This window comes from Vespula vulgaris, chromosome 22 (genome assembly GCF_905475345.1).
Source record: "Vespula vulgaris chromosome 22, iyVesVulg1.1, whole genome shotgun sequence".
In the NCBI taxonomy this organism is placed as follows: Eukaryota; Metazoa; Arthropoda; class Insecta; order Hymenoptera; family Vespidae; genus Vespula; species Vespula vulgaris.
Genome location: NC_066607.1, coordinates 1510403 through 1538277, shown reverse-complemented (window position 1 = coordinate 1538277; position 27875 = coordinate 1510403). Strand labels below are relative to the sequence as shown.

The window sequence follows — 27875 nt, the reverse complement described above, 5'->3', positions numbered from 1 at the left end:
TAAAAATTGTCGTGTAAGCGAAATAAGTATAGTTGATATTGATATTATTTTTCGTGATTTCTATTAGTTTTTAATTTCTTTTATTATTTGAAATTTGTGTAGATGGCGCTTCACGAAGAACAATATAAATTTCAACCCTACTGGTCCAGATTTGGTGTAAATGTTAGGTTACATATAATTTACTACTCGTTGATTGGTGTTTCTTTTTAAGCCGCATGCGCTCTCTGTAAAAGAGGGGCATATGGACTTATTTTGACAGTTTCAAAATGGTTTAATGTAAGACCGTGTGATAAATTATTTTTATAATTATGGAAAAATACGAAGTTCTAGGCCAAGTTGGTGAAGGTTCTTTTGGACAGGTGTATAAAGCGAAAAAACGTTCGGATGGTGAAATTGTGGCCTTCAAAGTTATTAGGAAAGTAAGTGAAGGATTTCTATGGTCATTGGTAGTTTATAAATAACTTTTCTCTTTTATTTAATTATGTGCGAATATTTTTATTTTCTATAGCGTGGTAGATCATTCAAAGAACTTAAGAGTTTACGTCAAGAATGTGAGATTCAACGTCATCTCCATCATCCTAATATTGTGCAAATGTTAGATTCTTTTGAAACTGAAAATGAGGTATGTTTTTAGCATATAGATGGAAAAATATTTTCCTCTAATGCTCAAATTCATATCTAAAAATATTTATTACAGATTGTTGTTGTAACGGAATATGCTGATAAAGAATTATATGAAATTTTGGGTAAAGCTGGCCATCTTTCAGAAGAAAGAGCTCAAGTTATAGCTTGTGATTTGGTTTCTGCGCTTTATTATTTGCACTCGAACAGAGTGTTACATAGGTTTGTGTTTTTGCTATTTTATTATTGTACCAGCAAAATTTTATTTCTTTTTTTCATTGGTACAGGGACCTTAAACCTCAAAATGTACTTTTAGAAGCAAATGGAGTGGCAAAATTATGCGATTTTGGTTTTGCGCGTAGTATGAGCACTGGGACACATGTACTTACTTCTATTAAAGGTACTCCTTTATATATGGCTCCAGAGCTCATACAAGAACGTCCTTATGATCACAATGTAGATTTATGGTATGTAATTTGACATTATTCGTTTGTATTTTTAATTATGTAACAGATACAGACACGACATATGTTACAGGTCGTTAGGTTGTATAGTTTACGAATTAGTTGTCGGTTCACCACCATTTCAAACAACTTCTATTTTACATTTAGTTAGACTGATACGGTTTGAAGCAGTTAAATGGCCAGATTTTATTTCGCCAAATTGTAAAAGTTTCTTACAGGTATACAGTAATTATAATTCTTACAATTACAGATTTTTCTGAACTTTCACATGGATAATGGTTATGTTAACTGTTTCTTTTTTTTTTGGAAGGGTTTGTTGCAAAAGGATCCTTCTCAACGATTGACTTGGCCTGCACTTTTAGAACACCCATTCGTTAAGGATAGAATCATCATAGTAGGTGGAACAGTACCTACACCCTTTACAACACCATTATCAGCTAGTCAAGCTAGAGCAAAACAACAACAATTGCAAAATTTATCAATGAGGTCGACCAATCAATCAAAGTATATATCACTAACAACAAATATTGGTTTATTCAATAGGAATTAGAACGGTTTAAAAATTATCGAATTTAATACTTTTAGAGTTCTCGAGAAAGCTGTTGAAAAAGTACAATGTCAAGAAAGAAAACTACGAGAACAAAGACAAAGGACGTGTATTTCACAACCGCGTTATCCAATGTTTCATGCCTATTGTCAGCATGGCCTGAATCATTGTCAGATACTTCGACGTAGCGAACCTAGTGGTACAGATTCGAGCGCTAGTATCGATGTACTATTGGGAAATCTTAGTTTGCGAGCATCTTTAAGAAGCGATCTTCTTGCTGCTGATCATGCGTTGTGTCAAAGCGATTGTCCTAATACGAATAACGAACAAACATTTCCAATAATAAATAATAATTCTAAATCAGTCTATGCGAGAACGAATGATGAAAGTCAAAAGAACACTTGCGAAGCCGAAGCTTTTAATAAAAATGGTCAAGGTGATGGATTAAATGTTGCTCAACAGACGGAAAGATCGTCCGAAATAGAACAGATTTCTGGTAACGGTGATTGTAAACAGACTTGTTTGAGTAAAGATTATGAATTAGAGTTTGGTAAAGAGAATCTGATAGATAAACACGTAAGATTGCCAGATTGGAATCCGAGAGCTGTTGAGAGGCCAATAGAAAACGAAGAATGGGTTGCTTTTTTACAAAGATCTATGGAGGAAGTAATGGAAGGTGAAGTTGTTTCGTTATTGCAACAAAATTGTGTTTCCGTTTTCGTTTCGCCATTAAGAAATCAAGGTGCTGGCTGTCGTGTTGTTGAATACGTTGCTTGTTTATTATCTTTACCTTTTGTTATATCGGTCTCACGAGAAAATCTTGAAAGCATAGAACGCGTTTATTTGGATGTTCGAGTGGTACCAAATCTCGTATATGCAATAAAATTACTTATGTCAGAACGATCTGAAGGAGAAACGGTTGCAACAGGTTCTGTTGGTACCAGATCGGCATCTACGTTATCAGCGGATGAATTACAAGCTTTGGAATGTACGATGCTTTTACTATGTAGATTGGTTTACGTTCAAGAGCAATTTCTTACGCAATTTTGTGATGCCGTTTACATAGTCAATGGGATGCCATTGTTACAACAATTATTAACTTTGGAAAAAAGAAAGGCACGCGTGGTAGCAGATTTAATAGCCATATTGAATAACATTTTACGTTCTCAACCTGAGAATGCCGAGCTAGTAGAAAAAGTTGTTCTCCAATCGAAAACTCATGGTATATGCTCGAATAGTTTCATTCTTTTTTTTTCATTTTTTCTTTTTTCTTTTATTATTATTAAATCTTTTTTTTATACACGTTGTATATATATAGTTTTTACTTTTCTTTGTTCTAGGAGGTACAATCGAGCAATTTGGTAAACTTCTTGCACATCGGCAAGGTGTATTGAGAGCTAGAACGTGTATTCTCATTAGGCTTTTAGGAAGATTTTGTTGCAGAGCGTTGCAACAGGTTTGGGGTAGACCTCTTAGAAATCTTATAGAAAATTTATTGCTCGACGAGGAAGAAAACGTGAGAAACGTAAGTAAATTGATATTATCTATTTCTTAGCAAAAAACGATATATATATATAGATGTATGTAAGAGGATCTATCGTTCTAGTCTGCCGAAGACGCGGTCGGAGAACTTAAACAATTAACGTACTATAATCAACTGAGTCCGGCTGGTTGAATACATAGGGATTAATTTAAGGGAATTAATCGTTATAAAATGGGGCCAAACGTATTACGAATTAAAATCAATCGAATAAGTTATAAAGAGTTTTATGATATCGTCAGAACAAAATATATAAAGTATTTTCATACAAAGCTTAAACGTTATAACTCGTTAAATTTATAATACGTAATCGTTCTAGTCCTCAAAAAAATTCATAGATTTCCTAAGAGAGATAAGGAAATTTGTATAAGGTCGGATTTTTAATTATACAGATTTATATATCTTAAGATAGATTTATATATCTTTATATATCTTAAGATTATTAACTGTATTTTTTCTACATCGAGTCTACTCTCAATAAATAGTTTATATTTTACTTATAAACTGTTAAAATTATATTCCTGTTAATCCAATGTCCAGACAAAAGAAAGATCTTCTTCGGACTCGCTAGTAATATTTTCTTCTGTCTCACGATTGTCACATTCATCTTTGTACATAGCCTGTAATTTCGACACGTCGACCTTACTGAGTCCGTTACGTTGCCCGATTTTTGCATCTAGGACCTATAACGAAGTTAACAAATATTATCATCATCATCATCATCGATCATCATCATCGTTCATCATCGATCTACCGATCTTTACGTTATGAAATCTTTTTAGTTTCTTTTTTTATATACCTTAGGTGTGATAGTCTCTTTGCCGTTCGCGGAGAACGCATGTGCACTGTAATGCATCACGCTGGAATAATCATAAGGATAACCAAAATCCGTGACAGTGTGTTGATCATACTTCTTGAAATTATGTTCTTTTCCTGTATAACAAATATTACTTAATCTAAACCGATTAAGACTGGCTTGAACGTTTCCAAATTTCTAATTACTACATTACTAGAATGAGAAATTTGGAAAAGGGAAGAGAAAATCGTATAACGTTATTGCGTTAAAAAAAAAAAAAAAAAAAGAAAAGAAAAGAAAGAAAGAAAGTGAAAAAAGAAGAAAAAAAAAGCAAAGCTATTGTTCGAAATAGAAAACATACCCGGTTTTATGTTGTCCCAGTGTATTACGACCCATTCGTCACGGTTAGCGGCACTCTGTTGGTGATAAAATCCTAGAGCATGCATCAGCTCGTGAATGACGACACCGTGCCGTACGCATCCGCCAACTTGCAAATTTAATACCTGTCCCTTTCCATGACGGCCCACCATGGACCAACATCCGGATCTATGACCCTGTATGTGTACGTAATCGGTATCGGATTCTTTGTAGGGACGGAAACGTAAGCAGGTTTTGTTGTGATACTCTTTTATGCCTCTTTTTATCACCTTGATATCCGAACGATCTGATGTAACAAGGGATTTACGAAATGTTATAACGAAATGACAGAAATATTAATTATCGAATGATGATAACGATCGATGGAATTTTTTTAATTTAATCTAATTTTTTTTTTTTTTATTTTTCTTACCGAAATCTTCCTCCTCGATATAGTAAGGTACTATGCCGTTGGGCCAACGAGTCGCAGTATCCAAAATACCATTTCTACTGCTTATTTTATTATTTGGAGAAAGCATTATGTCACCTTGGTAAAGACCACTCAATTCCCATATATTTTCTGGATCTTCCGGTTTCCATGAGTTGATTCGTCTCGCTACAAAAAAGGAACTTTCGTTTACGTAGAGATTCCCAATGGGAAAACGTAAATAGCTTTTTTTTTCTTTTCTTTTGTAGTCTTTATTTCTCTCGTAATATTTTTTTTTGTTTTACCGATTTCTTCGTGATTGTATCCAACTTCGAAATTGCCTTGATTCCTCGGTTCGGGTGGTATCGGATGCCCGTGAGATCCTCGATGACTTTTCGAAGGAAATCCGGTGGTCGTAGCAACGATCACCGAAAATATTAACAACTCTCGTACAGAAGTCATCGCTATGCCGATCTTTGGAAAACTGACGGTGGTTATTTTTGAAAAAGATCCTTTTATATATAACGAGAATGGTTTAAACGTGTTCAGTACTGCGGAAGGACTTCCGGATAAATGATATGTAAAACACTAGTGTATCTTTGAAAGAACTTCGTACGTCTGAATAACAATGCTTTTGAATAATACTCTTATGGAGTAACTGAAAAGTAACGATCGGTATAGGTGTTGTGTAATCGATTTTATCATTTCGAATATAAGAGATTATATATATATATATACACGCGCTTGTGTGTATGTTGTATCTTTTTTAATCCTATTTTTCATCAAATAACGAATCATGTCGATATCTATCAATTTAATTTTATCGCTTTTAGATGCAATCACAATTTTATCGGCGCAAATAAAATCAAGTAGGTCTCCTCGTTTCGTTGGTTTTGTAAGTAATTAACCAAACATAAAAGTATATACGTACGGTTATCTATACGTGTATAAATGTACATTGTAAAAGAACAACGTACGCGTTCCTATGGTTGAAAACGTGAAAACGCGTGAAAGGGCATCGTGGTCCGTTCATTTGACTCGCATACGAACGAACGACCAACTTCGACATAGTTTATTTGGGTCGAAAATCATACGATAAGCGGGAATGCGAGCTGAATTTAAATTCCGCGGTTTATCGTCTTCCTCGAGGCCCGAGGCTCGACTTATCGAGTACCTACGAGCCGTTTTTAAAAATATCGTGTCGAACGAAGGTACGAACGAACGAATTTAATGTTTTCAACGTCGAATAGGATGCACTCGACCGACCGACCGACGGTGGGGGGTGAGAAACGGGGATTCGAGAGAGTATATTTTTTTAACATCGACATCGAACCTTTTTGTAAAGCAAGTAAGCAAAAAAAAAAGAAAGAAAAAGAGAAAGAAAAAGAGAAAGAAACCAAAAGGAAAAGAAGTAAAGCACGAAGAACAAAAATAAGATACGATATCACTCGACGTGTTAGATACGAATCGATCTTCCCCCATTTTGCGATCTTTTCGAGCTGATGCTGGTCTAATCATTGAATTTAAAATAGAAACATATCGTTTGATCGAATAAATTTTTCTACTTTGTCGATGAAAAGTATGGTTCCTAGATTCACTCTCTCTCTCTCTCTTCTAAACGATCGATCGTTCAATCAGTGTGGATAGACGAATAAAAGAAAAAAAAAAAAAGAAACCGAAAGAAAGAAAGAAACAAACAAACAAGCAACCAAACAAGGAACCAAACAAAAAGGAAAGAAAAGAAAAGGGAGAAAAGGCCGTAGCACGTTGTGTAGGTAGAACCTGGTTGTAAGGAGGCGCCCGATCGAATCTCCGGTATCCCGAGTGCTCGAGGCAAACACTCGGATGTGGGTCAGAATGATTCGGTAGCCGGCCGCGTAATTCAGTACATCGGTATATTATCTTCTTCATCGTTTCGTGCGCCTTTCCCTCTGGGCCTCCGAGAGCGGGCCTCCGAGAGCGGGCCTCCTCTTTCCTCAGCGATCCGTGGCCCCCGCGTAGTTCTCCTTCGTGTGACTCTTTGCCACGTCCCGAACCAAGCCACGTCCCGGGCCCCACGTTCGAGAGCAAGGCGAGAGAAAAAGGCGTGCAATTATAATCGCGTGAAATTAACGGTAGCGATTACGTGCCTCCTCTACCGACCAGGAGTTCTTGCCGACCCACAAAATATAAGAGACGAATCATTATTACACACTCGAGGAATCAACTTCCGCTTTGTGAGATATTCCCAACGTTAATCCCAACGTACTTGTGTGATTCTACGATTGATGTACGAACGTACAATTTCAATATCCTTAGAAGTATGTAAGTTAAGTTATAGAGTAGATATATCTATCTCGTTAACTTGTTTACTTACGTATCCGTTAAAACGATTAATTTAAGATGGAGGTATTCGAACGAGTATCTTTAAAAATAATCGAACGGCTTAATCATATTTTCATCGACGAAATTTCGGATCAGGCGGAACGATAGAACGCGTGCGAGCGTTTAGAGAACAAAAGGTGCTTACTTTGAAGCAAGAAAGAAAGAGAAAAAGATATAGTTGGCTCGCTTATATAGTCGCGCCCGAAAATCTCCGAAGGCAGAAAATTGAAGGCAAGGCCAACGACCGAGGCGTTCCAGATTCGGGTAGGAACGCGCTCCTCGTAGCCTAAATTCTAACCGGACTTCTTGGAACCTCAACCGAACAAGAATGACTCTTTCACGCTCGCTACGGGGAGTTTGACTTTTACGAGTGTCTAACGAAGAAAACGCCTTTACTTCTCTCTCTCTCTTTCTCTCTCTCTTTCTTTCTCTCTCTTTCCCTTTCTTTTTCTATCCCTTCTCTTTACTCTTCTCTCTTTTCGTCCTTCTTTCACCAATCCGATCGATCCACCTGCCAAACTCTTCCCCATCCTACTCTAATTTTGATCATCTCCCGATGATAAAATAACAAGTCTTACCAATGATACTTCTCGAATTGGAGAAGTCAGGCCTGTCAAGATCAACGCTTTACGATGGCAACGCGAATTCTTGGACTCGCGACAGCTCGGCGCCAAAAGATCGGTGTAATTTGCGGTGAAATTGCGATTGGATCGGTCGTAAATTTCATTGGATGCACGCAACGAGAGGGGGAGAAGGAGAAAAAGAGTAAAAAGGAAAAAGAGAAGGAAGAGGATAAGCGAGAGGAAGAGGAGGAGATGGGATCAGAATGAGGCGCGTTAAACAAGCGTATTAATACGCGTATCTGCAAGATAATTATTTCAAAGGGAATGCTTTTATAACGATCCACGAATCCATTTTTATTCGACTCGAACGCGTTTTTCGCGTCTCCAAGCAGAATTTCTTTGCTTCTAACGGATTGAATTTACCGATGTCATTGATGTTGCGATAAGCAAGACGATAGTTTATTAATGATCGCTGCTTTTCACGGAATCGAGGTACACGTGCCGCTCCACGTGGCGGGTCAACGATCGATCTTGTTAAAGCTCTAATCCCTTTCTTGATTTTTCGTGAAAAAGATTTGAGAGGAGTTTCTTATTTATCCTTCGTTATTTATCCGTTCGTTATTTTTGTTTTCTAATCTTAAGAGACTTACGATTATTCACGCAAATATCTAAAAGTCACGATTTCGAGAAAGAAATGTCTTCCCTTCTGATCCTTCTTCTTAATTTGATCTTAATTTTTTTTTTCGAGATGTCTTAGAAGCAAATGAAAAAGTTCAAAGTTATTCAAGAACTAAATCATCTCACTTACTGAGAAATTTCTTTTTATTTCATAAGTACATTGTTTTCAACGCGTTTTAGACATTTGTTTATCTTCTTCTTCGTTTTCTTAAAATTTAATACGATACTATAAATACTTAAGTAATTAGTAATTACTACTTACAAATGTTTGTTAACAATACTTTCGATATAATTGTGAGTCAAGTTTTAATTTTTAAATACCGTTGATTCGGTATCGTCGACAGATGTTTAACAGCTATTATGTGGACGTATTTACGTACATATTACACGTATAGTAACCCCACCTTTAAACGTAGGGAAGCGTTTTCGATGAAGTTTCACTTGCGTCGCGTATATAGGTACTTACGTTTATCCCATCAGTTCACTTTTTTTTCTTTTTTCTTGTGTGTTTTTTTTGTTCTTTTTTTTTCGTTTTTTGCGAAAGTTTCGAGCCTATCATATTACCCGAACGCAAATCGATCGGGACGTAAGACATCCTACGTATACGAGTTTCGTATTCTTAATCTTTTAGATCCTATAAGCGTATTAACGCACTTTGCATTTTTTAAGTAGGTATATATATATATATATATATATATATATATGTGTGTGTGTGTGTGTGTGTGCATGTGTCGCTTTTATAAAAAACGCGTTAACTCGAACTTCGAATTATTATTAAATTTGTTTATCTGAGGCTTAACTGGTAACGTCAAAATAATGTTATATAGCATTTAAAGGGTTAATAAACAACGAATGTGAAAACGATCTTTTATATCATGTCTCTCACGAAGTTGAAAAATTAAAGAAAACGAGAAAGAGAGAGAGAGAGAGAGAGAGAGTAGGATGCATAGTTCTCCTTGCGTAGGAGTTTTATATGTCACTTTATATCCGTGACTGAATCTAGTTCCGTGCCCATTTCTAAACGATTATGGTCGTTTCAACGTCAAGGAACAGTAAAATTTATCATCGTAGCGTAACAACTCTTCAAACGCAAAAGTAAGCAGATTTAGTTGTATTTTCGTTTGTTTTTTTATCGGTATCGAAAAAAAGAAAAGAGAAAAAAGAACAAGAAAGAGAAAAAGAAAAGAAAAGAAAAGAAAAGAAAAGGAAAGAAAAAAAAAACACCATTAACATTCCTTCGAAACGTCGACCTAAAATTCGTAAAAATATATTCATATGCATTATGCATGTAAAATCTTGTTCCTTGGCGTTCTTCGCTCGTCATCGACCGATACGATTTCGGGCTTATAGTTAGTATAGGTACATACGAATGGTACACACATAAAGGTGGAAGGTGAGTTCGAGAAGCTCAGAGGTATGTTTCGAAGTGCGATATTGCGACGGAGATATTTTTAGCTGCACAACAGTTAACCTCTTTATCCTGCTTTACGATCCTCGAAGCGAGCGTCACTCCTGCGGTACGATCTTCTTTATTTCATTCTTACTTTAAAGTTACGCGGTAAATAGATAGTAAGTAAAATCGATCCATCGAACGAATCCGAGAGAGAAATTCGCACATTTCCAAAAGAATTTTCTTTTATTTCTTTATCTCTTCTTTAACGTGTCTTTTATCGATATAGCGAAAGCAATCAATCAATCATAATCAATGTTCATTGTTGTAATATCGCGTTGTAATATCTGCGGTATCTCTGTCGAAGAAGAAGAAGAAGAATAAAATGAAATAAAATAAAAAAAAGAGGGAAAGAAAAGGAAAAAAAAAAAAGTCTCGAGTTTTCGAATCCTCGTACTTTCACGTACGAGGCTGACTGTCGATAGGCTCGATTTTTTTTCTTTTTTTTTTTCTTTCTTTTTTATTTTTTTGCCAAGAGCACGCGCACCGAATGGATCTCTCATGGATCCTCAAGGAAAAGAGGCAGCGTGGTAGAGGTAGAGTGCCGTAAAGGATCTCTCGTAGTGGCCGTCCGTATACCTCCGGTAAGCGTCCAAGTCCCTCGTGAACCACTGACCCACTGGGACTACTCCGGACCATTGGGACCAACTCGAGGATGTATTTCGGTAGTGAGTAAACTCAGCGAACGGCGGCGGACGTTCTCGGTTCATTGACCCTTTCCTTTCCCTCTCTCTCTTTCTCTCTCTTTTTCTCTCTCTTTTTCTCTCTCTCTATTTCTCTCTTTCTCTCCCCCTTCTCTTCATTCTCGCCAGTGGCGCCCACGGCTTTCAAACGGTCGTCGTCTTCTTTCGTATTCATCGATAAACACGCGAGCTGATATACAACCTCGTGAAAAGTGTCGAGGGTTTATGATATCCAATCTTAAATATCTCATTCAAATCTATTCCGTAAGATTAACTATTATCTGTTAACTGTTATCACGAAGAAATACATTTTCAAAGTACAAAGAGAGAGAGAGAGAGAGAGAGAGACGGGACGTTTTTTACCAAGGTAAGAAATCGCGAATTGCTTTTGCATAAAAATCTTGTTATACCCGAAAATATTTGTACAATTAAAAGCATTCCTCTCGTTCGAACAGACCGAAGAACTTTCTTTGAAGAGTCTTCTTATATTGATCCTTGGTAAACAATATACTAAAAGAGAAATAACGAGGAAGCTCGTGCTTCGGAAATATATCGAGCTTTGAGAAAGGGATCGGTATGCCGTTTTGGAGAATCTTAAAAGAGAAATAATATGCGAGTTTAGGGTTAACAAAAGGTTGATCGATAGAAGAAGGAAGCATGGAAGGTTGAAGGTTGCCGCGTTGTCCGAGCACGTGGCCGATGGGCCGTTATCTAGCGGGCCCGTGTACGAGGCCCTCCGCTTTGTGGAACGACCTGATCATTGGTCGGTCCTACGGCATTAAGTTTCCCTCTCTCTTTCCCTCTTTCTCTCTCTGTCTTCTTTTTCGTCTTCTTCTTCTTCTTCTTCTTCTTCTTCTTCTGCTTCGTTTCACGCGGTCCTGCTCTGTACAGAGGAAACGGTGAGGCAGGAGGGAATAGCACGCCTTCGCCACTCGGTCATACACCTGTGAGAGTGAAAGTGTCCTCCGTGCCCCACCATCACCACCACCACCATCACCACCATCACCACCATCTCACAGCACCACCACCGACGCCTTCCTTCGACTCGAACCAATGTCTCCTCGTCTGTCCTACGAGAATTGCCCATCCTCAGGCCCAAGTCTCGAGCTTAAGAAACATCGGTCCCCAGCTACCAATCGGTCTCAGCCCAACAATCGTATTACCTATAATCGACGCCTCGATTTTCACTCCTGCGGTTTCTTCATTCTATCTATCATCATTATCGTAATATATTATATATTATATATGTATGTATATATTTATTATATGTGTATATAGGTATATATATATATGTGTGTGTGTGTATATGTATATATATTACCGTGGTACTTTGTACTTTGTAGGATTTATTTCAACAATTTTTTTATATAACGTAATTCTCTTGATAGATATTAATATTAATTCATCGCGAATTATCGCGACGATTATTGAGATAATAAGATTTTATGATAAAGATTTTATGATCAACTTGATTCATTCCGTTTTATACGGTTTTCCTTTCTTTTTCTTTTTCTTTTTCTTTTTTTTTTTGTTATTATAAGAATAATGAGAAATGGGTATCGATGAAAATATTTGTCTTTTCAATCGTACGCATCGACGTTGACGTTATTACAAATTTTCTTTTTTGACATATCCAATCGTAAGATCATTTCTTCGTTTATATTTTTCGTGATCTTAATTACGATCAAATTACGTAAAGTCATTCGCTAAAAAAAAAAAAAAGAGAAATCCTCTGGTAATTTTCGTCAACCCGCGACTCTATCACTAATGTACGACTTTACTCGTTCGTACTTTACTTCAACTTCCGCACGGTAACGGCGCTTTGATAATACCTAATAAGTAATCACGAAGTGAAAACAACCGACGCTCCTTCCTGTCCTAACTTTTCTTTTAAGTAAGTGTCAACCTTAGTTATGAACTTGGAGGTGCTAGGTCAAAGTAGAAACAAGAATAACGACGTGACTTCCGTCGAGCAGGTTCTTTTCAGAACGTTTCAAAATTAACTTTCTTGAGTTTTTAAGATAGAAAGAAAGAGAGAAAGAGAGAAAGAGACATAGATAGATAAAAAGAGAGAGAGGGAGAGAAAGAGAGAGAGAGAGAAAGAGAGAGAGGGAACATTTTGCCGTCCTTTTTATCCTTTTACGTACGTACATACGTACGTATACGAAAGAAGAGAAAGAATCTCGCGAAGCGTCGAGTCGAGAGGCAATGGAGACGAGGAGCCTTCTTTGGACTCTTTTTTTTTCTTGGTTCCTCAGGAGCGGGGTCACTTCACTAACGGCGTTCGACGGGTCTCGTAGCAGAGGCTACATTATTTATGCTGCGACATAAATCTTCTGGCTTCTTCTCCTCTCGGATGTGTCACGTCAATACACGATTCTTACGATTGCCGAGGAGCAATCCAGGCTGATCAAGAAAAATATATAAAGAGCTTTTTCGAGAAAGCATTTTTCGAGTATTCGATTGGCTTTTTTTTCTCTTAGTAAATCCAATATTCGTTATTTTTTCTTCTGCTTTTTATTTTTTTTGTTTTTGTTTTTGTTTTTTCAGGCTCGTCATTTAAGAATATTTTATCGATACGTCGGTAGGTTAAATCGATTAATTTAAAATATATTATTCAAGGAATGGGAATAATATTAATGATGATATGTTTTATTATTAATATTATTAATATTAATATTAGAGAGAGAGAGAGAGAGAGAGAGAGAGAGAGAGAGAGAGAGAGAGAGAGAGAGAGAAGGAAATAAACGAATAATTTGAAGATTGAGCACAAACTGAGCGACAACAAGCCAAATGGCCACGGGATGGAGAGTAACCTTTGGCTGATCATTCATTATCATAAATTCGCATTAGAAATTTCGTTAATAGACAATATCGCGAGTCTCGCATGCTGATGAGTCGGGAAAGCTTCAACTTTCGAGTACGTCGACCCCAGAGTACCAGGCTAAACGTCTCTCGTCATTCCTATATGGATCTCAGAAGTGATATCGATCGATTCCTTATATCCCATAGATTTGATCCAACAATTTGAATTACAAAAAAATCTCAATATTTTTCTTTACAACATCGTCTATTTTATTTTCGAATAAATCATATTAAGGAAAGACAATTAAAAGAGGGAAAAAAGGAAAAAAAGAAAGAAAGAAAAGCCGAATAGGTATCAAAATCGATTCTTTTCATTTCCTGATATCTTATTGATAATAAAACTCGTACTTCGATACACGAAACAACTTTCCACTTTCTTTTCCATACTTTTCGATTCTTTTCACTTCCTGTTATCGTCTCGATAATAAAACTTGTAAGTACTTCGATTGCGATATGACTCTTATTCGGCGGGGAAAAAAGGAAAAAGAAGAAAAAAATAATAATAAAAAACGAAGAAACAGAAAAAAGAGAATCATCGTCGAACATTTTTTTATCGATACGCACGAAGAAATCGAACGTTCGTATCTTAACGTGTGTACACACACACACACACACACACATATATATATAAAAGTTTCGATAAATCTAAAAGCAATGTCCTATCACGATTTAATATTTCTTTAGTACCACTCGTAGACAGGTTATTCATATAGATTTCATATAGATTATTTGTTTCGCTCGATATCATACGATTCACCCTATCCAAACAAAAAATATATTTTCGTTCGAGCGAATATACATATTTCGAGTGGCAACTTTGAGCATCCCTGCTCTCGGCGATTTGATTGGTTGGTTGGTAGGTAGATTGATAGGTAGGTAGGTAGGTAGGTAGGTAGGTATTCTTTCATGGTCGATTTCACGCATTCGCCGCACCTCAGGATTCGAGATTCGACGATGCCACCATGATGAAGAAACTTTCTTTCCGCGGTATACGGTTTCCTGCGTATGGTTACGGAATCGATGCGGTAGGTCTAAATAAATTTTCGAACCTTTTTTTCAGGTACGTAAATTTACGAAAATATCGATCGATTGGTTTAGAATCGAGGAGGGTGAGAAATAGGAAGGAAAAAGAGAGAAATGATGAATAATATGAATTTCGAAAGATTTCAGAAAGATTTCTTTCGAAAGAAAGAGAGATATATTTTTTGATTGAAAATACGATCCTGCTATTGTCACATTGTTATTATTATAACGATGTGGCTAAAGAATAAAATATAGGAAGAGGTATGGTTTTCGGTGGCGTAACAGAATTTTATAATTCCACGAGTGGTCAGGCTACTCTTTGCATGGGACGGGCACGACAACTAGAGAGGGTCGACGACCGTGTTCCAACGCATAAAATGGGGTACGAACGCGGTCGTAGAGCGTACGCGAGAACGTACATACGTAGAGTCGCGTTGTATACCTAAGCTTCTCGAGCTCTCTCAAGAGAAAGAGAGAGAAAGAAAAGAGAAAGAAAAAGAGAAAGAGAGAGAGAGAGAGAGAGAGCGCGAAAGAGAGCGTGAGCACAATAACGAGTACTCGGACGCAACGTGAGTGTGGCCTCGCGAACGGGACGAGCCGGTAAAAACGGACGAATCGTTGCTTCGGTGGGGTAGGCCCGGGTCCGCTCTCTAGAATCGTCCGTGATCGTTCGTTCGTTCGTTTAAAAGAAAAAGAGAAAGATAAAGAGAAAGAAAAAATGTTAAAGAAAGGAGAAAGAGAGTGTCAGCGTTTATAATTGAGTCGGCAAGATTAATCAATCGTATATAATGGTAATAATGTATAATTATCAATAAGAAGATAAGAAAACGTTATAACGTTTTGTAGATCTTAACCAGTGTCTTTGGTACGATAGATTTATGTACTATCCACGTGTGTATCTATGCAATGTGATCGATAAACATTTTCTTTTTTTTTTTTTATTTCTTTTCTTTCCTTTTCATTTGTTCTTCACGCTGATATATCAAACGTTATATCAACTAGCTACGTTCGCTCGTTCGTTCGTTCGTTCATAGTCGTTGTTAATCTTGTAAAAATAAATTTTTACTGTGTTTTTTTTTTGATTATTTATTTATTTATTTGTTTATTTGTTTATTTTTCTTCCTTTATCTTTCTTCTATTTTTTGACGAGATACATATATACGCATCGCGGAAATTTTTAAGGCGAAACTAAATCTAGTCGAGTTAAAAGAGAAGGGAGAGAAGTGGAACCAGGAGAATCTTTTTTTCGAGTGGTTGGTCCCTAACCTACGCGCAGCATCCTTCGCGTCTCTAATATGACGTCAACATTGAGAAATCGGCTTAGCTGTCATCCAGACACGACTATGATCGCGCCTCGAGCTAACCGATTCTTTACTTATTTTTTTTTTTCTTTCTTTACTCTTTCTATCTTTCTTTCGAGACACGTAGAGATTGGGGTTAAGAATGCCGGGCACTATCGTCGTTTCGTTTGGTCGTTAACTCGAAAACAAAACGAGTAGGTATTAGAGAAGATTCGTGTTGAAAAGATAGATGGATAGATAAAAAGAAAAAGAGAGAGAGAGAGAGAGAGAGAGACGTAGAAACGATCTTTGGACGATCATCTCTTTCGTCGAACTAATCCTTTTATAGTTTTTATCCATGATACTTTTCTTTCATCGATCCTTTCGTAATTCCGTCAGGAACTCTCGTATTAGCCCGAACAAGAAGGAGAAAAGAAACAAAAAAAAAAAAGAGAGAAAAAAGGAAACTAAAAAGAAGACCGAACGCAAATCGTAGCTCGTAAGTGAAAGACTTTATTACCATGTCTGTTATCAGCCCGATGATCCTGATAAAAATCTACAAAGTTTACAATTTGTCCAACTTCTGATTGGACACTTTGATCGCTGTATAAGAAGTATCGTTTTATTTGATTTTTTCTTGTCTATCTCTCTTTCTCCTTCTTTTTCCCTTCGGATTTTATGAAGCGGTTAAACGAGAAAAGAAGAAGAAGAAGAAGGGGAAAAGAAAAGAAAAAACTGAAAAAAGAGAAAAAGAAGAAGAAGTATCTGCTACTTATTAAGAGAATGCTCGCACCTCTTCGACAAAGCCAACTCCCATCGTTTCTCTCTCGTCGAAGGGCCGTGTACGGTCGTTATCGATGTTTATGTCTTTTCGAAAGAGTCGTCGCGTGCACACGATCCAACGAAAAGTGCGTTCGCGCGCGATTCTCACGTATACTTCTTTAGCTTTATGTACTCTCGCGAGCGAGCAAGCGAGCGAGTAAGCAAGCGAGCGAGCAAAAGCAGTAAACCCAGAAACGCGGTTGGGGCCAATGCGCCATGTGTCTTCTTTCACAGGGCAACGAACTCAGCTCTCGCTGCGACAACCACGGTTGTCACTAGCTACGGCACTGCCCGAGCACACCCGGTGAAACCAATCGATCCTACACCGTTCGATCTTCCAAGACCAGGATCTTTCCTCTCATATCATAAAACAGACACTCGTCGACTTACTCGAATTAAAAACGAACCTAGATTTTTCGTCTCCGTATAGATTTCATTCGAAGTGATCGATCGAAGCGATCGTATCGATCTATGTTCTTATTCTTCGTAAACACACGTACAGATATATATTGTATTCATACGTTCTGAAATTTTCATCGAAACTTTGCTTGAAATTTCCAATCGATTATTTCGTAAGTTTCGTGAATTCGTTTACGATGGTTAAGGATATATTCCAATGTGATAAAGATTTATCTTTTGAGAGGATCAAAGAGAAATCTTTTGAGGATGACATATTTTTTATGCAACGAATAACTTTTGCGTGATCCCGTGTCGAGATGCGTGCTTGAAGAAGGTTTATATAGATATTATCATAGGATGATAATAATAGATCATTCTATCATTTTCGTCTCTCATAATATAATACACGAAAAGAACACGGTAATGAGACGATAAAGATGCGTCCAAGATCATTGATAAAATCAGGATTCTTCGTCATCGTCGTTGATATTATTATTGTTGTTGTTGTTGTTGTTGTTGTTGTTGTTGTGATCAACGATGCATTGATCAACGATGCGTTGCTTTCTTTTATTACCTCCCCACACGTTTCTGTTACTCGCGAGTAGGAACACCGACGAGGTGATTGAACTTAAGATTCAAATGAGCACAACATGTCGATCTCACTGTATGTACATACATTGAATGTTACCGCCGATCGAAGATACTCTCACCGATTCTTGGCTCTCGCTCGATTAAATGAGCACGATTAATATTGATCCTCGCGCGAACGATGAGCATAAATTAGTCTCGCTCCAAAAGAGAGTATCTCTTGTTGGATTCTCTTCTAAAGGGGGTACGCTCCTTACGAAATCGGCGATCTGTAACTCAAGTGAAAAAAAAGAGACACACAGAAAGAAAGAGAAAGAAAGAGAGAGAGAGAGAGAGAGAGAGAGAGAGAGAGAGAGAAGGGTTACGATTTTACGTAATAACATACGTCTCCATGTGTCTTCGTCTAATTATCGTCTCGAGAAGTCGCGTTTCCTCCTTACCTCCCTTTCTCCTTTCTTCCCTTCTTTTCTTCGGTCGTGCATCGAATGCCGAACGGGCCACGGTGTGGGTCGGAATACGAGAGTCGTGAAAATAGCGTATTAACGAAATTAGCATAAGAGGAGAAAGTCGCGGTCGTCGGCCGCGCGGCCACGTTCTCGCGAGTGCCGAATCTCGCGAGTGTTGTCTTTCTCTCTTTCTCTCTTGTGTTTTTTTTTTTTTTTTTACAAATGGCTTCGTCGAAACACGGGTGAAGAAGATGGAGAGGAATAATAAAAAAGAAAAAAACAAACATATCTCCGCAAATTCGGTCTGAACTCGATTCGAGTGATGATAGTCAATTCGATCACTGATAACACATTCGCCAATCCTACTTTTCGATATTACGAAAAACTGATTTTGCCAGATCGATCGTATCTCTTTATCGATCAGATCGTTCTATCAATTTATGCATTGCTTATTAGATTCGGGTAAATATGTAAACGAAATAAATCTGTCGTGATAATAATCCATCATATAGATACGGGATAATTTCATTATTTTGGAAAGCGAAATGCTTCGAAAAAGGATATCTTGAAGAATGACTTTGTATGAAGGAAAGAGATTAAAGTCTTGTTGGATCGTAAAAAGAATCATGAGAGAAAATGAACTCCGAATTAATTTCCAAATCGAAATTAACGAAATATAAATCGAGAGATTCGAAGCTCGAGAAAAACGTATCTACTGAAAAAAAAAAGAAGAGAAAAAAGAAAGAAAAAGATCAATTTGCGAGGAGATGCATCGAGTAAGGACCAAATTAGCAAATTGTCTCTTCACCGTAGATTACCGTAATTCGAACGCGTGATTTGAAAGCGCGATATAGCGACGTGCTCTCCTCCTTCTCCTCCTTCTTCTCCCTCTCTTTCTCCTTCTCCTTCTCCTCCTTTTCCTCCTCCTTCTCACCGCGCGTTAAACGCCAGGAAATTGGGTCGTCGATCGAAATCATCGATCTTCGCGATGTACGTAGCCGAAGCCAGCTGATCGAGCGACTCTCCTCGTCGTGAGGTCGACGTCCTCTTCCATACTGTTCACCAAGCTAGAAGATACTTAATCGTGCGCTCGCGAGTACACGTCTCACGACAAGGTGCCCACACGTTCGTTCAACGAAGGCGGACACCTTCGTGGCGCAAAATAAACGGCTTCCTCTACGCTTTCTTGTCGTTTTATGCGCACGCGCTGCATCTTTACGCCTTCTGTCCCTTTCCTCCCCCTTTCCTCCTCCTCCTCCACCTCCTCCTCCTCCACCTCCTCCTCATCCTCCTTCTTTCCTTTAGTAACGAATAAACGAATGAACGGACGGGCAAACGAACGACTGAGTTGCGTTTAACGAAACGAAAGCCTCGATATACGAGCTCGTATCTTCAGCAAATTTTATGCGAGACGATTTCAGTGAAGACGTTTTGCGTGGGTGAATTTTGTAGGAACGATCATTTCCTAGCTTCAATGATAGTTTCTCGATCGAGATAGGAAAGCTACTCTTCGAGTTACGATCTATCGAGATGTATTTCGTAGGATAATGGATGTAGCCAAGAGAGTTGGGTATATAAAATATGAAGAGTAAGAGAGAAGGAGAGAAGGAGATAGAGGAAGGGAGAGAGAAAGATTTTTCAGTTTTTCTTACATTGCAAAAGAGAAACGGAGCGAATAAATGTTCATCTTGAGAACGAAGGAAGTCTGCGATGTTATATTAGTCTTGTGTAATTAAATGTCTTACGTAATCGATGTCCCATCTTATAGAAGTCTCGTGTGGAAAACGATGTGGTCTGTCGTGTTTTTTCTTGTTTATATATATATATATATATATATATATATATATATCTTTTTCATCTGGAACAGATTTCATCTTTTTGTCGGATTGCTTCTAGAAAGTGTGCTGAAAAATATCAGCTGATAATTATTGCGAGTATGTAAACAATAATTCGTAGTGCGCATAAATAAATATATATATATATATACATGCACACACATATATATGGTAGATACGGTGTGTTAGATGAAAGCGTAAAATTTATATACCAATCGCGTAAAGGTAACCGTAAGGAATTCGGACGACGATGAATATTCGAGAGGTAGGTGCGTAGGTAGGATGAATTGCATATCCTTCGCTCTGAATGGAGCTGCTGCCAGGCAGCAGTCGTGGTAAGATGGACGATAAACGTTCTCTCGCGTAGTATTGCTACGATCGAGACGACTAGTCCGCTAGTCTGGTGAACTAGTCGTTGACTATCCGTTGACTGAATGACCGAGCCGGTCGTGTTACGGAGCTGGTAGAGCTAGCTAGGATCGTTCCGCTTCGACAAAGGCGGGGGAGGCTGATCTGACCGATAGCACGTGAAACTAGGTTATCAGAACACGGCTCTCCTTGGACCGGTTACACGCGATCCTCCTTTTCCTTCTTCTCTTATTTCGCCTCTCTTCTTTCTCTTCTTCCTCTTCCTCTTCTTCTTCTTCTTCTTCTTCTTCTTCTTCTTCTTCTTCTTCTTCTTCTTCTTCTTCTTCTTACTTCGTTATATTCTCCTTTAGTCGCCCACTCGTAGTTACTTAGTTAGCAACGGATTAGCTCGTCAACGTTTCAATGAAAATCCAATCCGTCTATTTTTATTCGAGGGATCTCCGAACGGCAAGTCGAGTTCTCGGTAAATATCATTATCGGCGGTGATAGTTAAGACCCTAGATTTTTTGAGAAAGTATTCCTCGGTACCGAACGACGATCTCTTTCGTTGGTGCAACAAACCAACAACCAAAGGCCCAACCTGGTTCGCAGGATCGTTTGACTACTCCTCCTTGCAAGGACACGCGCATCTCTCGTTCCAAAGAGACACCAAGGAAGGTCCTGGAAAAGAGAAGGAGAAGAAGGTCCTTGAACCTCCGGTCTCGAGTTCTGTTTCTATGCCCGGAATGAGTAGGACAATGTCACGGTGCCACTGACCGTGGATCGTCTCATCACTTCGACGGAGGGGGGCAGGGGAAACGACGAGTGCAACGTCTGTGCTTCTCCTACTCGCGCATCCTCCTCCTCCTCCTCCTCCTCCTCCTCCTCCTCCTTCTTCTCAACCTCTTGCTCCTTCACCACCTCCCAGTTTCCTTCCACCGATCTTTGGGAAAGTCTAGCGAATTCTTCTTCCTTTCTCGAATAAACGACAGCTTCGTAAACAAGCTTCTCTCTTTCACTCTCCGAGATGAGACGGCTCGACCGTTCTCCGTTCTCGAGTGAAAGGCACGAGGAGAGCTCGGCAACGGAACGAAATTTTGGATATTAGAACAAACATAGAGGATTTTTCGTGCACTCTATTTGATTAGATCACGTGGCATGCTAGAAACGTAGGTATGCGGATTATTATTCGGATAAGTCGATCGATCGATCGATCGATCGATCGCTAACTGGATTGAATTCGTTTAACGAGTAACTGCGAACGAATTGGTTCATCATCAAAGATTGGAGAGGTTGTTACTATGCGATCATGGCTTTTCTCATAATCACGAAGGACACGCCGATCGTTTTCGAGAGGAGGTGTGGTACACGATGTCTCCTTTGGCTGTGGTGGTAGACAGGTGAGCTTGGAAAGTTCGTCGATCCGTGCCGAGGAGAAACGGCGATCTCTCGCTACCGAAGGAAAAGGACCCCAACCTTGATAACTGGATCCAGCCAATGACCCCGGTCGTTCATTGCCCCGTAGGTCGATACCTACCTGATGCAGGGTTTAGAGGGAACAGGTAGGTAGGTTGGTAGATATGTACAATCCTTCTACCCGCTGCCGGGATCCTTAAGAGAGAAAAGAGAGAGAGAGTAATAAAGAGAGAGTAAGAAAGGAAAAAAGAAAGAGAGAGAGAGAGAGAGAGAGAGAGAGAGAGAGAGACGAGCACAGCTACCTATCTCGTGTCCTCGTAAAAAAGATGCATGCTCCTCCGTGGATATAAATAGCACAGTGTACCCTTACAAAGAACGTGGAAAGGTACAATGTAAAGGGAATCGCCTAGAGCTTTGCTAGTTTTATTGCGATCATTTTCCCACTCTCCTATCTGAATTTATACCAGCAGAGAAGTTTGCCGTACAGGAACTGTTCTCTTCGAACTGAAGTTATCGACATTTATCTATTCTCTACTAGTGGTATCATTAAAAATGAAAAAGTACGTTAGCTAGGATCCTGGATCAGGAAGATGTTGGGCTAGGCCAGATATATGCTCGGCTATATGATATTGCTAAGAACAGAAGCAAACAGGATCTAAAATCTTCCGTGGCGTGTTTTCCGAATAGAAGAGAGAGATTTTTAAACGTGTGCGAATTGTAGGTGTGCGAGGAAGGGCCGATGCGAGCAAACGATCCGTTGATTATCGTCGTAGTTGGTTTGTCGCGGAGATCGACGCACCCCAGGGTTCATTATTCTCTTCAAAGAGGCTCGAGAAAAAGGCACCATTGCGTGGTGGCTGTTATAGTGAAAGAGAAGGAGGAGGGGGAGGAGGAGGAGGAAGAGGAGGAGACGATGAGTCCACTAGGTACGTGCGTACGTACATACGTGTGTTTGCACTTGCAGATGTGGCCAGGCCGGCTGTGTGTACGGGCGATTCTGTCGGATAAAAATTCGTTTCATCGAACCCGGAGTAGTCGTCCTTAGAATCGAAAGAAAAATAATTTCATTACCTTAGAAGAGAAGAGAGAGGTACCGTCTCTCTCTCTCTCTCTCTCTCTCTCTTTCTCTCTCTCTATCTCTCTTTCTTTCTTTCTCTCTTTCTTTCTCACAGGTACGGAGCTAGCCTGGCGGTGCGAGCCGCGCACAAGGGAATAATGCGCTGAACGAGTCTCGAACCGGTAAGACACGTCCTTCGCGAGAAGAGATCCTCGGAGAACGGGCACGCGTGCGACGAGGGAAAAGAAAGGAGAAAGAGAGCTGAGGAAAGAAGATGATAGGAGGGGAAGATGGGAAGTGATAGAAGTGGAGGGGGAAAGGGACGCAAGGATTATTCGTCGCAGGCGCCAGTAGGTCCATTGCTCCTATGGAACAGCTTTCTCTCTCTCTCTCTCTCTCTCTTTTTCTCTCTTTCTTTTTTTTCTACCTCTTTCTCTCTCTCTCTCTCTCTCTCTCTTGTAAAGAGAAGCTCTCGTATAACACGATCGATCACCGAGCCTGATTGCAGCCCTGGCCGAGCAGAGAGAACACACAGCCGGGGTTGGTACCCTCGGTCCGACATTCTGCATTCAGTCCATTCCCCTTGCGTTCAATGCACGCTGCACAGACGATATCTAGATGGCTGCTCGATGTCTGCCGGCGCGGCCGCCACCGCAACGAGAAAGGAAGAATCCGGCTTACGCTTATACGGAGGCGGTGGTAGTTATGCGTTGCTGATCGAGAACCACGGGGGAAGAAGAGAGAAAGAGAAAAAGAGAGAGGGAGAGAGAGAGAGAATGAGAGAAATCGAGAGAACGAGGAGGAGAAGGCGGAGGCCGTAAATAACGGTCTATAGTTCTCAGGGCGGAGAGACCCTCGTTGAAAGGCTATCTTTGGCGCCTCGAAGGAGAGCGCTAACCCCTGCTGGATCCTCCTGCCCGATCTATCGTATCCTTTTTGGATTTCTCCCGATGATTTCTAGGTCATGCCTGGATACGATACCTTGCCAAAGTTTAAAGACTTCGAACTTTCTCTGTCTTCCTTCTCATTCAGGATCTTCTTTCTTTCTTTCTCTCTCTCTCTCTCTCTCTTTCTTTTTTCTTCTTCTTTCTTTTTATTTCTTGTTCTTATTATTTTTCTTATTATCATTATAAATATTGCCTCTCCCTCTCTCTCCTTCTCTTTCTCTTTCTCCCTCTTCTTTTTCTTTTTTCTTACTTCTTTTTATTATTCTTTTTGTGTTATTATTATAATTATTCTTTTTCTCTCCTTAGGCAAATTAGTGGCAATAGTACGAGAAAGTAGACGAGATAAAGTTCAAAAAAACATTTCGAAAAGAAACGAATCGCTAGTAGTAATACTATCGCCGTTGAATCAATTCTGGATCACGAGGAAGCTACTCGTTCAGGCACTTGTAGAAAATCTATTTATCTACCCACCCCTATCTCGATTTTTCAATTCCAATAATAATAAAGGCGTCCTTTCCGTCTGCCTAGATCCAACCGTGTTTCTTTATTCATGATCCTTAAATGCATCTGGTAACGCGATACCGAAGCAGAAGAGCATTGCGAACCGATAAGCTTTCTTCGACCACTTCCACTATGGGGGAGGATCGTTGCTTCTCGAGTTTCCCGTTTCGCCGCATGCCGGTAAATTCGTCGTTGTCGTGCGATGGAAAGGTGGAACAGTCCGCCTACCTCGCTTTTTATTTTTCTTTTTTTTTTTTATTTCTTCTTATTTTTTTTTGATTTTTTGTATTTCTTTTTTCTCTTTCTTTTTTGTAGGATCGCATTTCTCTTTCTCTCTTTATCTCGAGGGCGACTTCTTCTCGGACGCTTTACCTGGCCGATATACATACATACATACATACATACATATATATATATATATATATATATATATATATATATATATACATATATACATGCATAACTCGTTGAAGAAGAACGAACGAGGGTCGTTGGAGGCGCGAGAAGCAATATGCAGATTTTAACGTCGAGAGTGACCTTTGTCGGTCGTTGCACGTCCCGACCGATAGCTCCGGTACACTCACACTCGTTCTCTCTCTCTTCTTTCTTTCTTTTTCTCTTTCTCTTACTCTCTGTTCCTACCATGGATCGAACGAGAAGGTGCATACCAGAACCGGCGCAGTCTCCACCGAGGAGAAAGAGAACGAACAGAAGAGACAGAAAGAGAAAGAGAAAAAGAGAGAGAAAGAGAAAGAGAGAGAGAGAGAGAGAGAGAGATTTCTTATCGTTCGGCCATTCGCTTTATCCGTCCAGACCGGGAATAGGAACCGATTAAAGAGTCGATGTCCGCCCTTTCTTCTCTTCCTCTCTTTCCTCTCTTCTCCTTCCTCCTGTTACATTCTCTGTAATATTGCCATTTCCCTCACTTTTACTAGGACTTTTTTATATATACCATCTCGAATAATTTTTAAGAATCATTTATATATATTTTAATAAAAGCAATCTTATCGTTTCCTAATTATAGAACGGAACAGGATCGACCAAGCGTACCACGACGACGAAGGTAATTAACCTTCCTCGTGAAAATGTCAATGCGTCCCTGTCGCTGCGTAAACACTAGGCTGATCTTTCTACTCGCACTACTCGTGCCTTCGAGATCGATCGATAGCAAGTCCGAAGGATCTCCGAGTGAGGTCGTCCACCGACTTGCTTGCTTGCTTGCTTGCTTGCTTGCTTGCTTGCTATAACCGATCGTTCACCAGAGATCCTGAATTCCTGATGATTACGATGAGGAGTCCTCGAAAGGTGGCTCACGTTTTCAACTGCGTGCTGGATCGCGGAAAGCAAAGGAGAGAGAATCGTCTCGATTGCATGGCAACGTGCATGGACGATCACGTTTCGGTCGGTCTCTTCTTCGTCTTTTCCGTCATATTATATACTTTAACTCTCTCTCTCTCTCTCTCGTTTTCTTTCTCTTTCTCTCTTTTACGAGTTCGTTTTACAACGAAGGGAAAGTGGCTCGACCCTAAGTTCTTACATTCGTGCGAATGTACGCTAATAGCCGTTTCAATGTAACCAAATTTTATATGTTAAGTAGATCATACCAAGCGTATTGGTCGAACGATCTCTTTCTTATGCACCTGCGAAAGTCTCTCGTTGCCATCCTCGAGAGTGTAGCCTTTCAGTAAGGCTAAAAACGTAACCCGAAATAAATGATAATAAAAAGAAAAGAAAGAGAGAAGAAGAAGAAGAAAATAAGAAAAGAAAGAAAGAAAGAATTAAAAAAAGGATCGCATGACTTTGCGAATGATGGGGTATACAAAGTCTCTCTCGGTCAAGTCTCGGTCGAAAATTTATTTGCACCTGCACGAATGAGAGAAAGAGAGAGAGAGAGAGAGAGGTCTGTCAAAAGAGATCGACCCTTTAAAAAAAAAAAAAAACACGTATTCCCACACACCCGTCGTTATATAATAATCTCCCAACGTGTTATATCACGTTGATACCGACAAATACTTAACGATCGTTCCGAGAACGAAGAGTATTTATTTTTATTTTCATTTTTACTTCACTTTATTTTATTCCCTTTTTACGATTATTCTCACATCGATAAAAAGAAGAAAGAAATTTACATTCGTTACATATAATACCTACGTACGTAGAAAATATGAAAACAGAGGTCTGACGTCCGATCGAATTTCTCGATTAGAGATAGTAATTAATCGCTTAGGAACGGTATGACGTTAGTTTTCGTTGGATCGAAGTGGTTCGCATTGCGGGCTCTTTCATTTAGGCGATCGATGTAGTACTTAGTTACTTATTTACTTACTTACTTACTTACTTACTTACTTACTTACTTTACTCGCTCGCTTGCTATACGGTTGCACGTGATTCGAGCCTAAAGCGCCCTTCCAACGATCTCTTGGCACGTGAGCCAATACGAGCAAAGGAGAAGAAAGATAAGAAATCTCTTATAAGGTGAGCCGCGTGCGTAAGGGCAACGGGTCGTTGCCTCCTCTTCTAACTTGCTAACACGTTAAAGACACTTTCCTGGAGCTAAATCTTGCGGTTACCTTCTCTCTCTCTTTCTCTCTCTCTCTCTCTTTTTCCCACTCTCTTTCTTTCTCTATCCTCTTCATCCACAGGTGTGCCTTTTCTTCTTCTCTTCGACTGGCCCGAGCCTTAGCGAAGCCAACCTGGGAAATCACTTTTACTTTCGTCGATCACTCGTCGTCGATCGCAACGCTGTCTTCAATCGTTCGTTTAAAAGCTCGTGTCCTTCGTAATATCGAAGGACATTTCCCGATAGCTTTTCTAGAGAGAGATCGAGCTATTCTTTCGATGTTTATTTTGAAATCGTTTCTTACGTAGAAAAGAAAAAAGAGAAAAGGAAACATATGATCGTCGTACGTACATACGTTCTTCGTACTTTCTATTCTGTTTTGATTTGACGAAAACGAAGAAGAGAAAAGAGAAAACAAAAATAAAATGGTTTCGAGTATATTTACGTATGTAGATACAATATTTATACGACAGAGTTTAGGTTCAGGTAGATGCGCATATCTATTTAGTTTAACGAAAAATTTCCTTCGACGGACGAATTCCTTTTCTCAGAGGCGTCGGATCTACGACGTTTTAAAGATCAATGTGACTTCGATGACTACGTTCGATGATATTTATAGAAAAAAATCGTATTTAGAAGGTATGTCTTTGAATTTAAATAATCCGTACACTATGGATCGATAGACCCCGATAAATATTTAGTTTTCTTTCTTTCTTTTTCTTTTCTTTTTTTTTTTTTTTTCTAAGAAGATCGAAGGAAATATATATATATTTTTTTTCTTTACGAACGAACATACAATTTTTTACGTACGGTCTCCAATGCATCCAGATTAGATCTATCTCCAAGCGATCTAAATTCATGGATACGCCTTAGCTTCGATTTTACAGTCAAATCATTCTAATATTATCTTGAACGGACGATTCGTTAAACGCATTTGTTTCGATGTCGTCGTCGAAGTTGGATCGTTTTTTCTTACGAAAGAAGACAAAGAATTGGATTTAACAAAAAAAAAAAAAAAAAACAAAGAAAGAAAAGAAACAAGAAAAACAAGATCACGCGTCAGTTATAAAGTTCTTCGTGTTTTTTTCTTTTCTTTTTTGTACTTTTATTTTCATTGTTTGCAAAGAACAAAAATGTAATCATAGTTCGTCCTTCGTAAGAATTTTTTCCCTTGAAAATTCTCGAATTCGCAGTGATCCAAAAGGATACATCTCTCTTCGAAATTCCCGCGCGTCGAATCTGTTTCACGAGAATCTTCTTCGGCGCTGAAGTCGTGCACTGTCACGTAAAGTTTAATG

At 39.1% G+C, this 27875-nt stretch overlaps 2 protein-coding genes and 1 long non-coding RNA gene across 8 annotated transcripts; 1 reads left to right on the top strand and 2 right to left on the bottom strand.

Moving 5' to 3' along the window:
* Positions 1–92: 92 nt before the first annotated feature.
* Positions 93–27875, top strand: LOC127071705 (serine/threonine-protein kinase fused). 6 transcript variants are annotated; one of them, XM_051011263.1, is made up of 9 exons: positions 93–419; positions 509–622; positions 698–843; positions 909–1088; positions 1159–1303; positions 1396–1589; positions 1671–2308; positions 2973–3157; positions 3239–3380. In XM_051011263.1, the coding sequence occupies exons 1-9, from the start codon at positions 309–311 to the stop codon at positions 3305–3307; spliced, it is 1782 nt and encodes a 593-aa protein (XP_050867220.1). In that variant the 5' UTR covers positions 93–308; the 3' UTR covers positions 3308–3380. The 6 variants fall into 6 exon arrangements, with proteins under 6 accessions (XP_050867220.1, XP_050867215.1, XP_050867218.1 ...); XM_051011258.1 differs by lacking the exon at positions 3239–3380 and adding an exon at positions 21430–21703 and having other exon boundaries at positions 95–419; positions 1671–2854; XM_051011261.1 differs by lacking the exon at positions 3239–3380 and adding an exon at positions 27771–27875 and having other exon boundaries at positions 96–419; positions 1671–2854.
* On the bottom strand, positions 1094–1773 carry LOC127071708 (uncharacterized). The gene is made up of 2 exons (XR_007785203.1): positions 1665–1773; positions 1094–1531 (listed from the first exon to the last, which is right to left on the bottom strand). It is a non-coding gene; the product is annotated as an uncharacterized LOC127071708 (long non-coding RNA).
* Positions 3582–5359, bottom strand: LOC127071707 (seminal metalloprotease 1). Its single transcript, XM_051011265.1, has 5 exons — positions 5058–5359; positions 4759–4941; positions 4330–4632; positions 3972–4105; positions 3582–3855 (listed from the first exon to the last, which is right to left on the bottom strand). The coding sequence occupies exons 1-5, from the start codon at positions 5212–5214 to the stop codon at positions 3697–3699; spliced, it is 936 nt and encodes a 311-aa protein (XP_050867222.1). The 5' UTR covers positions 5215–5359; the 3' UTR covers positions 3582–3696.